The sequence below is a fragment of the Castor canadensis genome, chromosome 6 (genome assembly GCF_047511655.1).
Source record: "Castor canadensis chromosome 6, mCasCan1.hap1v2, whole genome shotgun sequence".
NCBI lineage: Eukaryota > Metazoa > Chordata > Mammalia > Rodentia > Castoridae > Castor > Castor canadensis.
Genome location: NC_133391.1, coordinates 11,780,308 through 11,794,167, shown reverse-complemented (window position 1 = coordinate 11,794,167; position 13,860 = coordinate 11,780,308). Strand labels below are relative to the sequence as shown.

At 53.7% G+C, this 13,860-nt stretch overlaps 1 protein-coding gene across 11 annotated transcripts in view; it reads left to right on the top strand.

Annotated features, from left to right (window-relative positions):
• The window catches only part of Mlxipl (MLX interacting protein like), a 38,503-nt gene extending 27,888 nt beyond the window's left edge, over window positions 1-10,615 (top strand). For 7 of the 11 annotated variants that reach the window (XM_074075724.1, XM_074075723.1, XM_074075716.1 and 4 more), the window contains 12 exons: window positions 229-430; window positions 522-602; window positions 4,321-4,493; window positions 6,462-7,050; window positions 7,142-7,209; window positions 7,286-7,439; window positions 7,580-7,671; window positions 7,765-7,884; window positions 7,993-8,120; window positions 8,420-8,543; window positions 9,628-9,757; window positions 10,004-10,615. In XM_074075724.1, the coding sequence (XP_073931825.1) occupies window positions 229-430; window positions 522-602; window positions 4,321-4,493; window positions 6,462-7,050; window positions 7,142-7,209; window positions 7,286-7,439; window positions 7,580-7,671; window positions 7,765-7,884; window positions 7,993-8,120; window positions 8,420-8,543; window positions 9,628-9,757; window positions 10,004-10,128 (1,986 nt within the window). In that variant the 3' untranslated portion in view covers window positions 10,129-10,615. Of the gene's footprint in view, window positions 1-228; window positions 431-521; window positions 603-4,320; window positions 4,494-6,461; window positions 7,051-7,141; window positions 7,210-7,285; window positions 7,440-7,579; window positions 7,672-7,714; window positions 7,885-7,992; window positions 8,121-8,419; window positions 8,544-9,627; window positions 9,758-10,003 lie in introns of all 11 variants that reach the window. The other 4 variants (XM_074075721.1, XM_074075717.1, XM_074075719.1 and 1 more) reach the window with 4 other exon arrangements.
• The last annotated feature ends 3,245 nt before the right edge of the window (window positions 10,616-13,860 follow it).

Sequence of the window (13,860 nt, the reverse complement as noted above, 5' to 3'; positions counted from 1 at the left end):
CCCAGCAGGAAAAAGGGACCCTTATAAGGGTGGTAGTCATTTTGATCCACCACCTAGGGGAAGTTGTTAGAGGCCAATGGGGTGACCAAGGCCTTCCAGGCAGCAAACCAGGTCCACCAGGGAAAGGTGAAGTGGGGGGGCACTTGGCCGGGCGGTGGTAGGGGCACTTCATCCCCAGGCAGGGGTTGATGTGGTAGGACTAGGGCAGTGACCGCTCTGTCTCACTAGGCCGAAGAGGGGTGGCCGCCACCAGAGCGATGGTGCGAGCAGCTTTTCTCCAGTGTGGTGCCCGTGCTGCTGGGGGGCCCCGAGGAGGAGCCCAGTGGGCGGCAGCTCCTGGACTTGGATTCCTTTTTGTCCGATATCTCTGACACCCTCTTCACCATGACACAGCCTGGCCCCCCCCCTCTGCAGCTGCCCCCTGAGGATGGTGAGGGCCTGCATCCGGGAAGGAGGCAGGGGAGGAAGATTTAGGTCTGTGACAATCTGGGCAGCTCCTGATGTCACCATTGCCTCCCCAGCCTATGTCGGTAATGCAGACATGATCCAGCCAGACCTGACGCCCCTGCAGCCCAGCTTGGATGATTTCATGGAGATTTCAGGTGACGCAGTCCCTTCCCGGGGTCAGAGAAGGGAACACAGGCAGAGTCAGTTGGAGGAAAGTCTGAGTGACAAAGAAACTCAGACCAGTGCCAGGCTCCACTGGGAGAGTGGATGGTCTGGATCACTTTGGTCCACCTTTGTCCAGCTTTGAATGCAGTCAGGTGCATTCAAAAAAAGGGCAAAGGGACAGATACAAGACCAGGGAACTTTTAGGGTTCAAGTACCAAGTGCTTCCAGGAAAGCTGTGAATGCTGGGATTCCATTCTTTTGAGGTACTGAGAATTGAATTTAGGGCCTCTCACTTGCTAGACAAGTGCTCTCCCACTTGAGCCCAGCCCTTTTTGCTTTTACTTTGTTTTTTAAATAGGGTCTTACACTTTTGTCTGGAGCCAGCCTCAGACCTTCTTCCTATCTCCACCTCCCGAGTAGCTGAGATTACAGGCGTGAGCCACTATGCCCTATCCATATGCATTTTTAAAACTATGTGTTAGCCACGTGTGGTGGTTCATCCCTGTAATCCCAGCTACTCGGGGCAGAGGCAGGAGGATCACAATTTCAGAGCCAGCCCTGGCATAGTTAACAAGACTCCATCTCAAAAACAAAACAAAAATGAAAGGGCTGGGGGTGTGAACAGTGGTAGAACATGGGTGAGGCCCTGAGTTCAATACCCCCCAGTACAGCCAAAAAAAAAAAAAAAGTACGTATTAAAGAACGTTTCAACATACACACAAGTAGAGAGTGAGTAGATTGATAAAGATTGATAAACTTCATGTCACTGACTTAACATTTCTGGCCAGAGGTTCATCTAGATGGCAGCACCCTTCCTCCTTTTTATTTTGGGGGCTGGGGGCAGTACTGGGGTTTGAACTCAGGGCTTTGTGCATAGTAGGCTCAAACTCTACTGCTTGAGCCGTGCCTCCAGCCCTTTTTGCTCTGGTTGGTTATTTTAGAGATAGGGTATCATATTTTGCCCAGTTCAGTCTGGACCTCAGTCCTTCTATTTTACACTTCCTGTTTGTCACTGGGATGGCAGGCGCCCACCATCACGCCCAGCTTTTTTCCATTGAGATAAGGTCTCCCCAACTTTTTTTTGCCCGGGCTGGCTTTGAACCATGATCCTCCTGATCTCAGCCTCCCATGTAGCTAGGATTATAGACTTGTACCACCAGCGCCCACCCCCTCACCATTTTTAAGAGAATCCCAGGCATTGGCTCTTGTAGAGAATTTTGGATAGTCGTAATTTTCCCTCTCTCCTGATCCAAGGCTACCAAGTTACTGGTTTCCTAGTGTCCTCCGGGGACCCCCATGTCCTGGACTCCTCCTGGACAAATGTCTCTTTTCATTTTCACACGGCCCCTTCCCCCATGTTGCCTTCCATCACTGAATCCCAGATCTTGCAGGCTGCTCCCATATGTATGCATTTAGGAGGTCCGAGCCATGCTGGGTGCCAGTGGGCATCAGGACTCAGCCTGTTGGCATGGCCCAGAGCACAGAAAGGAGAGGCTTAGTTACAGTGACACCCCCCCAGCTTCTTCTCCATAGGGTCCTGGGCCTGTCAATCAAGAGATGGAGGCCTATGGGGCGGGGACTAGGGAATGAGGAACCACCCCCAGCCCTGGGCGGGTGGGGGCTGCAGGGGCAGAAGTACTGATGGCAATGCCCTGGGAGCAGACCAGCCCAGGAGGGCAGCGGCCCCACCAGGGCACACTAAACCCCACCACAGGTAGGAGCCCGGTTGCGCCCATCCGCGCTCTGGCCAAAACTCAAACTGGGGCTGGGTGGTGGTCTTTTAATCCAGGGTGGGGACTGGATAGGGGCAAGCGTGTGTCTGGCAGAGAAGGTGGCAAATGTGCCCTTCTCGTGTGCTCCATACAATGGGCCACCAGGACTTCCACTCTGACTGTCCCCAAAAACCTCTCCCTAAAGAGGGGTCAGAACATCATGGAGGTGGGGAGCTGGTTTAGGGCAGGTGTAGGGAGACAGCCAGAGGGACAGGGACTCTAGAGAGACCAGAGGCCAGGGAGGGACTGGGATTCAGTGGGACACCGGAATCTGGAACCAGCTTTTCTTGAGGCAAGGTGGGGAAAGTGTGGGCGGTTCGTGGTAAAGGAATGGCTGGTGACTCAGGGATCAGAGGGGCTTGTCACTCCAGACCCCTGCCTGAGCCTTCGGGGTGCCAGCAGCAGAGTAGGGAGATGGAGGCAGATTTGGCTGGTTCTAAAACCCAGGTCTCGGGCTGATGGAGTGGCTCAAGTGGTAGAGCACCTGCCTAGTAAACCTAGGCACCGTGAAGCCCTGAGTTCAAAACCCAGTGCCACCAACAACAATTTAAAAAAATAATAAAAGACCCCAGGCCTCAAGTGATTGAGTCTGTGGTCCCTGAGCGACACAGGGACACAGGAGGATCAGTGACCACCACCTGCTCCCTTGGCCTTTTTATTAAAGGAGAAGCCTCAGGACAGCAAGAAGCCACCTTGTAACTGATGCTGGGAGAGACATAGGCGTGGGGAGAGACATAGGCATGGGGAGAGCAAATGTCACAGCAAGGCAGGTTCACATGGACTCAGATCAACAGATGTAGGGACAGACACCCAGAGACACAGTTAGACGCTTCACATAGACCCCATATCTTCTGGCAAAGCAGTCACCCAAAACACACACATACACAAACACACACACCGGGAGACAGACAGACACACACCTTCTCTACCCTTATCTCCCAAGAGGGCACTGTGTGGAGTGGCCTGCCCAGCTGTCCTAGCAGGGGCATCTGTGGAGGAAAGAATGGGGGGGCTGGGCCCACCCCAGGCCTGAGGGGAGCTGCCACAGTGGAGCTGGGTTTGCCCAGCCCAGGAGGCCTTGGGAGTTGGCACAGATCGCAGGCTGATCAGGGTCAGAGAAAGGTGCCCGGAAGGGAGCGGGTGGCCAGGCGGCGCCCAGGCCCGGGATGTGGTTAGGCCCCAGGCAGCTGCTTCCCAAAACCAGAATAGCCCAGGGCTTACACAACCCGCACCCCAATCTGGCAGCCCTGTGCTCCCCCCAGCTTTTCAGGCTCCCCAGCCCCTCTCACTCCTGCCCGTACTCTGAGCCCACCTTTTGGCCATGGATTGTCACCCCATTGGCCCTCCACCCCCCTCCTAGCTCTGCTCTTATAGCCCCACCTATTAGCCTTCCAACACACCACAGACCTACTGACCTCCTCACCCTCATCACCCCTGACTCACCCTTGAACTCCTGCCACACTGGGAGTGCCTCCTAGCATCCCCACCCTTTTTCCTCCCAGCTCCTCTCAAGCACTTTTTTCCCCTGGTACTGAGACTTGAACTCAGAACCTCACACTTGCAAGGCAGGCGCTCTACCACATGAGCCACTCCACCAGCCCTGAGGTGTTTTCTGTGATCCCCCTTTTGTAGACCACCAGCAGAGTTGGTAGAGGGAGAAGATAAAGGGACCAGGAAGAAAGGGGCCCCTATGAGCCAAGTGTGGGGCTCAAAGGGTGGGATACTTCCTGGGGTCCCTGCTGTCTCCCCTCAGGTCCCACACCCCAGCCTCTGCTGCTGCTTCCCTGAACAAGACAGAAAAATCTCAATTTCACAATCTCCTGGCAGAAGCCACCTCTCCCCTGCCGGCCCCCATCCCACCCCCACCCAGTCTGGGGACAGAGCCCAAGGCCCAGCCCGAGCTCTCACTGCTGTCCCCTGTGTGTCTCAATTACAGATTTCTTCAGCAACTACCGCCCCCCACAGATGCCTACGTCTTCAAACTTCCCAGAGCCACCCAGCTTCGGCCCCATGGCTGACTCCCTCTTTGGCAGTGGAATCCTTGGTCCAGAAGTGACATCTCCCACCTCCTCTGGCATGAGCCACCTCTCAGGACTTAACCGCCAGCAGGTGAACTCACCCAGCCTGCTCGGGTCACCTGAGAGCTGGCTCTGGCCTCTTGTGCCCAAGAGGTACCCAGGCACATCCTAACAGCCTAGCATCAAGTTTGGCCAACCAAGGAAGGTGCCAGGAGGATGAGTGGGCTGGTGGATGCGTCTGTGGATAGTTTGAGGGACTGATGAATGAGCTGGTGAGTTGACAAGTGACTGGTGAATGTACAGATGATGGATGGATAGATGGATGGATGGATGGATGGATGGATAGGTGGATGGTTGGAGGATGGATGGATAGATAAGTGGGTGGGTGGATGGATGATTGAATGGATGGATGGACAGGTGGATGAATGAATGAATAGGTGGATGGATGGATGGATGGATGGATGGGTGGATGGATTGGATGGATGGGCTGATGAGTGAATAAAGGAAGTATAAAAGACTGGACCGATTGAAGAATGGCTTACTACCCGGTAGGCTGGTGAGTTAATCAGACTTTCTGTTGCTGTAATAAATCATGAGAAAAACAGTTTAAGGAAAGAAAGATTTATTCTGGCTCACAGTGTCAGAGGTTTCAGTTCATTGTGATGGGAGGATGTGGCACAGAAGCTAGCATCATGGTGCCCAGGAAGCAGGTAGGCTGGTGTTGAGATAAGTAGAGATTAGAGAATTGATGAATGGATAGAAGATGGATGAATGGATGAATGATGAATGAACAGATAGATTGGTGGCTGAGTTAGTGGATGGATGGGTGGATGGATAGGTGGGTGGGTGGATGGATGGATGGGTGGATGGATAGGTGGGTGGGTGGGTGGATGGATGGGTGGATGGATAGGTGGTGAATGGGTGGATGGATGGGTGGATGGATAGGTGGGTGGGTGGATGGGTGGATGGGTGGATAGGTGGTGAATGGGTGGATGGATGGGTGGATGGATAGGTGGATGGATGGATGGATGGATGGGTGGATAGGTGGTGAATGGGTGGATGGGTGGGTGGATGGATAGGTGGGTGGGTGGATGGATGGGTGGATAGGTGAGTGGGTGGATGGATGGATGGATGGGTGGATAGGTGGGTGGGTGGATGGGTGGGTGGATGGATAGGTGGGTGGGTGGATGGATGGATGGGTGGATAGGTGGTGAATGGGTGGATGGATGGGTGGATGGATAGGTGGTGAATGGGTGGATGGATGGGTGGATGGATAGGTGGGTGGGTGGATGGATGGGTGGATAGGTGAGTGGGTGGATGGATGGATGGATGGGTGGATAGGTGGGTGGGTGGATGGGTGGATGGGTGGATAGGTGGTGAATGGGTGGATGGATGGGTGGATGGATAGGTGGTGAATGGGTGGATGGATGGGTGGATGGATAGGTGGGTGGGTGGATGGATGGGTGGATGGATAGGTGGGTGGGTGGATGGATGGGTGGGTGGATGGATAGGTGGGTGGGTGGATGGATGGATGGGTGGATAGGTGGTGAATGGGTGGATGGATGGGTGGATGGATAGGTGGGTGGGTGGATGGATGGATGGATGGGTGGATAGGTGAGTGGGTGGATGGATGGATGGATGGATGGGTAGGTGGATGGTTAGCGGATGGACAGATAGATGATAGATGGATGGGTGGGTGGGTGGTTGGATGGACTGGTAGATGAGTTAGTGGATGAATAAATGAAGAATGGGTGAATGGACAGATACACTGGAGGAGGGTTAGCAGATGCATGAAGAGTGAATTAGTAGATGGATGGACAAATGGATGGATAGACAGAAAGATTGATGCAGTTCATCACGCCTAGTTCGTACATAAAGGGATTCCACTCTCTCTGCTCCTTAGACTACAATTTCCCCCATGTGCGCATGTGCACACCCTGGAAGGTAGGAACTGTTTCTCTTATCTCTCCCCAGGGCCCAGTGCAGAGCTGGGCCAGGGCAGGAAGCTGCCTGGGTGGCAGCAAGAGAGCAGCCCCCTCCCCTCTGTCTCCCCTACTAGGCTCGAAGCAACTGTCCTGGCCCCATGGACTCCAGTGCCTTCCTGAGCTCTGATTTCCTCCTTCCTGAAGGCTCCAAGCTCAAACTTCCACCCCCTCCTCCACCCCTGCCCCTCCTCCCATACCCTACCCCAACTAAAGGGCTGCCAGAACCCTGCACGCCATCCTCCTTCCCTCCCATGGCTCCACCCCCAGCTTTGGTGCCAGAAGAGCCTCTCTTCTCTGCCAGGTTTCCCTTCCCCACAGTCCCTCCTGCCCCAGAAGTGTCCCCGCTGGCAGCTCCAGCAGCCTTCTCTCCCACCCTACAGCCTGCCCCAGGTCCTGCCCCCACTGCCTTCACCCCCTTCCCCATAGACCCTCTGCCTTCGGGGTACCCGGAGCCAGCCTTTGGGCCTCACTTCGCAGTGTCTCAGGGTATACACCCCAGAGGCAAACTGCCCACCCCATGTCCTAGGGGACGGAAAGCCAGTCCCCCTACCTTGGCCCCTGCCACCGCCAGTCCCAGCAACCCCTGCCTCACACAGCTGCTCAGATCAGGTGAGACAGAGAGGGTGAGGACCAGCCCTGGAAGGGGAGCCATGGGAACAGAGGGTGAGGATGGGCTTGGGGGAGGCGGGAGGGGGTCTTGAGCAATGATGAGGTTGGACCAGCCCAGCAGCCTCACAGTCCTGCCTGTGCACAGGCAAGCCTGAGCAAGCTTTGGACCCACTGCATGTGCCCAGCGCCCTCCTCCGGTCCCCAGGGTCTCCGGTAAGACGTTGGGCCCTGGGAGGTTGGGGCTGAGCCCAGGGCCTTCACCCCAACTCTCTGCCATTCTCCACTCTAGCAGGAGACAGTCCCTGAATTCTCTCGTGCCTTCTTTTCCCCAACTCCGGCCCCTGCACCACCTGGGCCACCTCCCCCCAGCCCGGTCACTCTGGCTCCTCCCAGGCCCTTGGTTGTTCCCAAAGCTGAACGCCTCTCACCGCCAGCACCCAGCGGTAAAAAGGGGTTACAGGAGATGGAGGGAGGAGAAGGAAGAAGGGGGACGGTGTCTGGGGCCAGGATAAGAGGGTCAGGGCAATGGGACCCTCTCTTCTGTGTGTTGGTCTGTCTGTGGGTCTGTCTGTCCCTGCCACAGGCAGTGAGCAGCGGCCGTCAGGGGATGTCAACTCCATCCCAAGCCCCGGGGCACTGAGCACCCTAAGCCGGGGCCGTCAGGACAACAACAAGGTGGGCACCATCACCCACCCCAAAACCAGTTTGCATCCCCTAGACCCTCCCGGGCTCCGTCCTAGCTCACTCCACCTTCTGCCGCTCCCCAAGACCGAGAATCGGCGCATCACACACATCTCAGCCGAGCAGAAGAGGCGTTTCAACATCAAGTTGGGATTTGACACCCTCCATGGGCTTGTGAGCACACTCAGCGCCCAGCCCAGTCTCAAGGTGAGCCCCCAGCCCAGGCTGCACCCCCAGAGCCCCTTCCTGGACCTCCCCCCAAGACCAGATGCCAGGGCCTTTTGGCACTTAGGCCCACACTGGTGGCACCCACAGGTGAGCAAGGCCACCACGCTGCAGAAGACGGCAGAATACATCGTAATGCTGCAGCAGGAACGGGCAGCCATGCAGGAGGAAGCCCAGCAGCTGCGGGACGAGATAGAGGAGCTCAATGCTGCCATCAAGTAGGAAGGGGCAGCTGGGTGCTGTGGCTCACGCCTGTAATCCCGGCTACTCAGGAGCCAGAGATCAGGAGGATGGAGTTTCGAAGCCAGCCTGAGCAAATAGTTCATGAGACCCTATCTTAAAAAACCCTATCACAAAAAAAAAAAAAAGGGCTGGTAGAGTGGCTCAAGGTGAAGACCCTGAGTTCAAACCCCAGTACTGCGGGAAAAAGAAAAAAAGTAGGAAGGGGCAGGCAGGGGCAGGGGCAAGGGGAGCCTGCGGTCCTCAGACTCCCCAGCCCTGACCTGCTGTCCCCCAGCCGGTGCCAGCAGCAACTGCCAGCCACAGGCGTGCCCATCACACATCAGCGCTTTGACCAGATGCGAGACATGTTTGATGACTACGTCCGGACCCGCACACTGCACAATTGGAAGTTCTGGGTAGTATCCTTGCTCGGGTCAGTGGCCTGGGGCCGTGGAGGTGGGCAGTGGGTGGTGAGCGCTGCAGCTAGATCAAGCTATGCCTGAAGCTGTAGGCTTAGCTCCACTGACCCAGGGAGAGACTCTAGTCTGCTGCCTGCTACCAGGCTCTAGGCCAACAGGATTGCCTAGAGATGGGCTGGAAACAAAGAGGGACTGGGGGAAGGGCCTGGGGCAAGGGGAGCAAGGGGAGCAAGATAGCCCTGGGGCAAGATAGCCCTGCTATCGGGAGGCTTGGAAGAAGCTGAATGCTGAGTGGTATGAGTCTAAATAAAGCATGGAAGCCGGGCACAATAGCCTCGCCTGTAATCCTAGCCGCTTGGGAGGCTGAGATTGGGAGGATCATAGTTCGCAAGGCCAACCTGGGCAAATAGTTTGTGAGATTCCCCTCTCCAAAATAACCACAGCAAAATGGACTGAGAGGCTTTGCTGAAGTGGTAGAGTGCCTGCTTTCCAAGTGCCTAGGCCCTAAGTTCAAAACCTAGTCCCACCAAAAAAAATAAAAATAAAAAAACGTGGAGTCCACTTTCTTACCTGACTGTGGTGTCAAGCTCTTGTTTAGTTGGCTGGTACTAGTGTTTGAACTCAGGGTCTTGTACTTTCTGGGCAAGCACTCTACTACTTGAGCCATGCCTTCAGTCCCTTTCCTTTTAGTTTGCTTTTGAGATAGAGTCTCAAAGGCTTTTGCCCACACTGGCCTTGGACTGTGCTCTTCCTACCTCTGCCTCCCACATAGCTGGGATTGCAGCAATGCACCACCACACCCAGCTCAAGGTCAAGCTTTTAACTGAACCAGTGCAAGGACTCCAGGGAGGGAGGCCATCTAGCATAGAATAAGGGCTGCAGAGGAACCAAAAGGAAGGGGCTTCAGACTAGAGATTTGCACAGCTCTTGGCGGGACAGGTGGAGGTGTAGCTGGAGTTCTTAGGGCTCAAGGTTAGGCAGTGGCAGGCCCTTCCTTCCCCTGGTTTGTGCCAGGCGTCAAGGCTCTATGTGAGGTGGTAGGGTACAGTGTGGACCACAGGTCTGCTCCTTGACCCCTGCCCAGTTCAGCATCCTTATCCGGCCTTTGTTTGAGTCCTTCAATGGAATGGTGTCCACTGCAAGCTTGCACAGCCTCCGCCAGACCTCACTGGCCTGGCTGGACCAGTACTGCTCCCTGCCTGCTCTCCGGCCAAGTACGTGAGCCAGCTGCCTGTCCATTGCAGTGGCAACCCTGCTTGGCCCCCAGGTCCAGCTTTGCTTTCAACACAGCCTGGGGTTTGGGGTCACTCCACCATGCCCCCCGGATGGTCCTGCAGAGAACGCCTGCCAACTGAGGTCCTGGAGGGGCTGACCAACTACTGTGTTTCCTCCCAAGCCTTTGACGTTAGCCTTGACCTCAGAGAGGTTCTCTCTCTCTCGCTCTCTCTCTCTCTCTCCAGCTGTCTTGAACTCCCTCCGCCAGCTGAGTGCCTGCACCAGCATCCTGACCGACCCAAGCCGCATGCCTGAGCAAGCCACACGGGCAGTCACCGAGGGCACCCTGGGCAGACCCCGACCGTTATAGTCCTGGCAGACCCTCCCAAGGTTCATGGATGTCTTCTGGGCACTTCCTTTCTGTCCCTTTACAAAGGGTTAAAGAGCCACACTCCCGTCCCTGCTCTGCCACTAACACTGTGACGCTGGGCAACGTGTACCCCATCTTTTGACCTCCATTTCCCAGTCAGCAAAATGGGAGCAGGGGAGGAGGCTCCAGCAACAGAGGACCCAAGGCCTTCAGTTGCTGTGTCACTGTAGACGTAAGCAGGACACTCAGGGAACTCAGAAAAGGGAAGAAGATGAGCCTTTTTCCCTGTCCCTTCTGCCTGGGGGCAGAGAAGGAGGTCCGTGCTGTCCATTCCTGTGCTGTGCTGTGAAGGCTGCATGGTGGCTTCCCCGGGTGAGCCCAGGGAGGTCTGTCACCTGGAAAGACCAGGACAGGCATCTTGCGTGTGTGTGGATGTGTGTGCGTGAATTTTGTAAAGAATTCTTGACCAATAAAAGTAAAAACTGTGTGCTGCTGTGTGATTGTGGAAGGTGGCTTTGTACAAGGCTCTGCAGGACACAAAATCATCTTTGCTTTTACTTTGAGATGGATGGAAAGTGCTGGAAGGTTTTGGGTGGAGATGGGACAAGACTAGATGAAAAATTTTTGTCTGATCATGTTTTTGAAATGGGATTTCACTATGTATCTCGGGCTGGCCCCAAGCTCACTATGTAGCCCAAGCTGGACTTGAACTTGTAATCTTCCTGCCTCAGCCTCCCAAGTGCTGAATTACAGTCATGTGCCACCACACCCAACTACATTAACTCATTTACTCCTCACAACACCTGCCTCATCAGCCTATTGCAAGGATTTAAGAATAAATATAAACCAGGCATAGTGGTGACCCATATAGCCCCAGCCACTCAGGATGCTGACACAGGAGGATCACTTGAGCCCAGGAGTTCAAGGACAGTCTGGGCATACTGCAAGACCCCATCTCCCCTCTATCTGTCTGTCTCTCTCTTTCTCTCTGCAACACTGGGGATGGAACCCAGGGCCTCACACATGCTAGGTAAGCGCTCTATCACTGAGCCACACCCACTTTTGATTCTGAGACAAGGTCTTACTGTGTAGCCCACACTGGTCTCCAACTTGCAACCAACCCTCCTGCATAAACTTCCAGAGTAGCTGGGATTACATGTGTGTGCCAGCATGCCCAGCTGAGACTCTGCCTCTGAAAGGAAAGAGTAAGTGTGTATAAGGTACTTAGACCTAGTGAGTCACTATGTGTCATTATTCTCATTCTGCAGATGAAAAATAGAGGCACAAATCTGTCAAATAACATGTCGTCAGGGGCATGGTAAGTGGCTCAGAGGTGCACCAAAGACTGCCTGCCTCCTGTCTCAGCTTTTAGCCTCTTCTCTGCTGGGGGGAGGCAGGTGTGCTCCTGCAGAGAGGCTTCACGTGGCTCTGTGAAAGGGAACATGCTGGTGGTTTGAATGCTGCTCTGTTTTTGTCCACTCACCCCTGCCAGAAAGTTCCCCATAAAACTTGTCCAGTGTGGTGGTGCATGCCTATAATCTCAGTACTAGGGAGGCTGAGGCAGGAGAATTTTGAGAGTTCAAGGCTGCCTGAGCTACCCATCCAGGCCCTGTCTCAACAAGCAAGAAGCAAGGGCTGGGAGGGTGGCTCAAGTGGTAGAGCACCTGTCTAGCAAATGCAAGGCCTTCAGTTCAAACCCCAGTACCACCAAAAAAGAAAAAAAAAGAAGCAGCCCAAAATTCTCTTTACCCTGAGTTCCCTTCCAGATTCTTCTTCCCTTGAGTGTCTATACTAGCTCACTCTCTTTTCCCTTTACACTTTAGCTTTATTTATTTTTTTTGCAGTACTGGGGCTTGAACTCACGGCCTTCACACTTGCTAGACAGGGACTCTACCACTTGAGCCACTCCACCAGCCCTGGGGCAGGGCTTCAGAATGTAAGTTGTTAATGCTACTGGTCCAGGAACCACACTTTGAGGACCACTTAAACAATGAGGAAGATGGTTGGCTCATCTAATGTAGAGATGCCAGAGGTAGGGAGGGCATCAAAGTAAGTCGAGCCCCGTGTGCTCTTTTTGTTTTATGGAAGGCAGGGCCTTGAACTTGCTAGGCAAGTGTTCTACCACTTCAGCTATGCCCCCCAACCCTGTTGTTATTTTTTGAGACAGGGTCTCACTAAGTTCTTGCCTCGGTTGGCCTGGAACCTTGATTCTCCTATGTCAGCCCTCCAAGAAGTTGGGGTTACAGGCATAAGCCACCATGCCTGGCTCTTCCGTTGCTTTTTTGGCTCTTGCGTCAGCTAAAGCCAGCTTCTGAGCCTGGTGTTTTGTGATTAGGCCCTGCTACTCCTCTTACTGCTCCCCACTTTGCAATCCAAGAAATCCTGACTCTCCTGTAGATGTCAGGATGCACCATTCTACTTTTCTTTCAAGTATTATCAACCCACAAGTGAGAAAGGCAGGCTTACATTTTCCTGCCTCCTTTCGTATCTTCTCCTTTGGTGCAACTTGTCATACTCAAGAAGCAGGCTGGCAAAGGCTGGCACTCTGATCTGCATAGGAATTAATCCTTTCTGTCTGTACATCCTTTTGTGCTTTGCTTCTCCCACCAAGAAATCCCTCCTACACTCTGCCTGTCCGAATGCCCACTCCTCACCTGGCCTAGCAAGCATGAGGCCCTGAGTTCAAACCCCAGTACCACAAAGAAAAAAAAAAAGAAACGACCAAATGCCCACCCCTGAAGTTATAGCCAAGACTCACTATCCTCAACTCCCATCCCTGATCCACCCAGCTCTTACAAATCCGGCTTTGTGTCAGTCTTGGGCTTGCCATGTGCTGGTCTTGGCTTCTACCTGAACTATAAGCTTATGAGGGCAATACTGGATTGTTCTTCCCGAGTTCGTGTCCTGGCATAGTTGATAATTGAAGACGCCAGACCAGGAGTTAAGAGTTAAAGCAAGCACAAAGTTTATTGAAAGGATAGCAAAGCACCCTGACGGGTGGGACTTAGTGAAGGGGCTAAGCCAAAGAAAGGCTGAAGTCTAGGAGGTGATATAGGGTTCTAACTGACTTAGGTCCAACTATTCTACCTTGAAATTATATTTGTGATGGTCAGTGCCTAGTCAACTTCTCATTAAATCTGACCACCTGTCTGTCCCTCTCCTTATGGAACTGGACATTCTAGAAGGATGTGGTCAGCTCGTCCCTGGCCTTGGAACTTTGTTCAACTTGTCTTAGTCTTAGGGCCCTCTACCCTCATTGTGTAGCTGCATCTTGTTATTTTGGCAAGGGGTTTGTTTCTTCTCTGAGAAGCCCGTAGTTTCCCACACCTCTTTCGATGTTTGTTTATAGATGCTTCTCTCCCTCCCTTATCTAGGAGAAAGACCACTGTTCTTTATTATCTGAGTGAGAAGCCCGCTCCTGATGCCTCCTTAGATTCTTGCTTTTTATTTTTTGTGGTACTGGAACTTGAACTCAGGGCCTACACCTTGAGCCACTCCACCAGCCCTTTTTTGTGATGGTTATTTTTGAGATAGGGTCTTATGAACTATTTGCCCTGACTGGCTTCGCACCTCAATCCTCCTAATTTCTACCTTCTGAGTAGCTGGGATTACAGGGGTGAACGATTGGTGCCTGGAAGATGTTTGCTTTTAAGGATGCCTCCCTGTCTCCTTCATCTAAGGCAGGGTTACTTTTGTCATCTGATCTCTTTTCATTCCCAAAGCCAGTTCTGT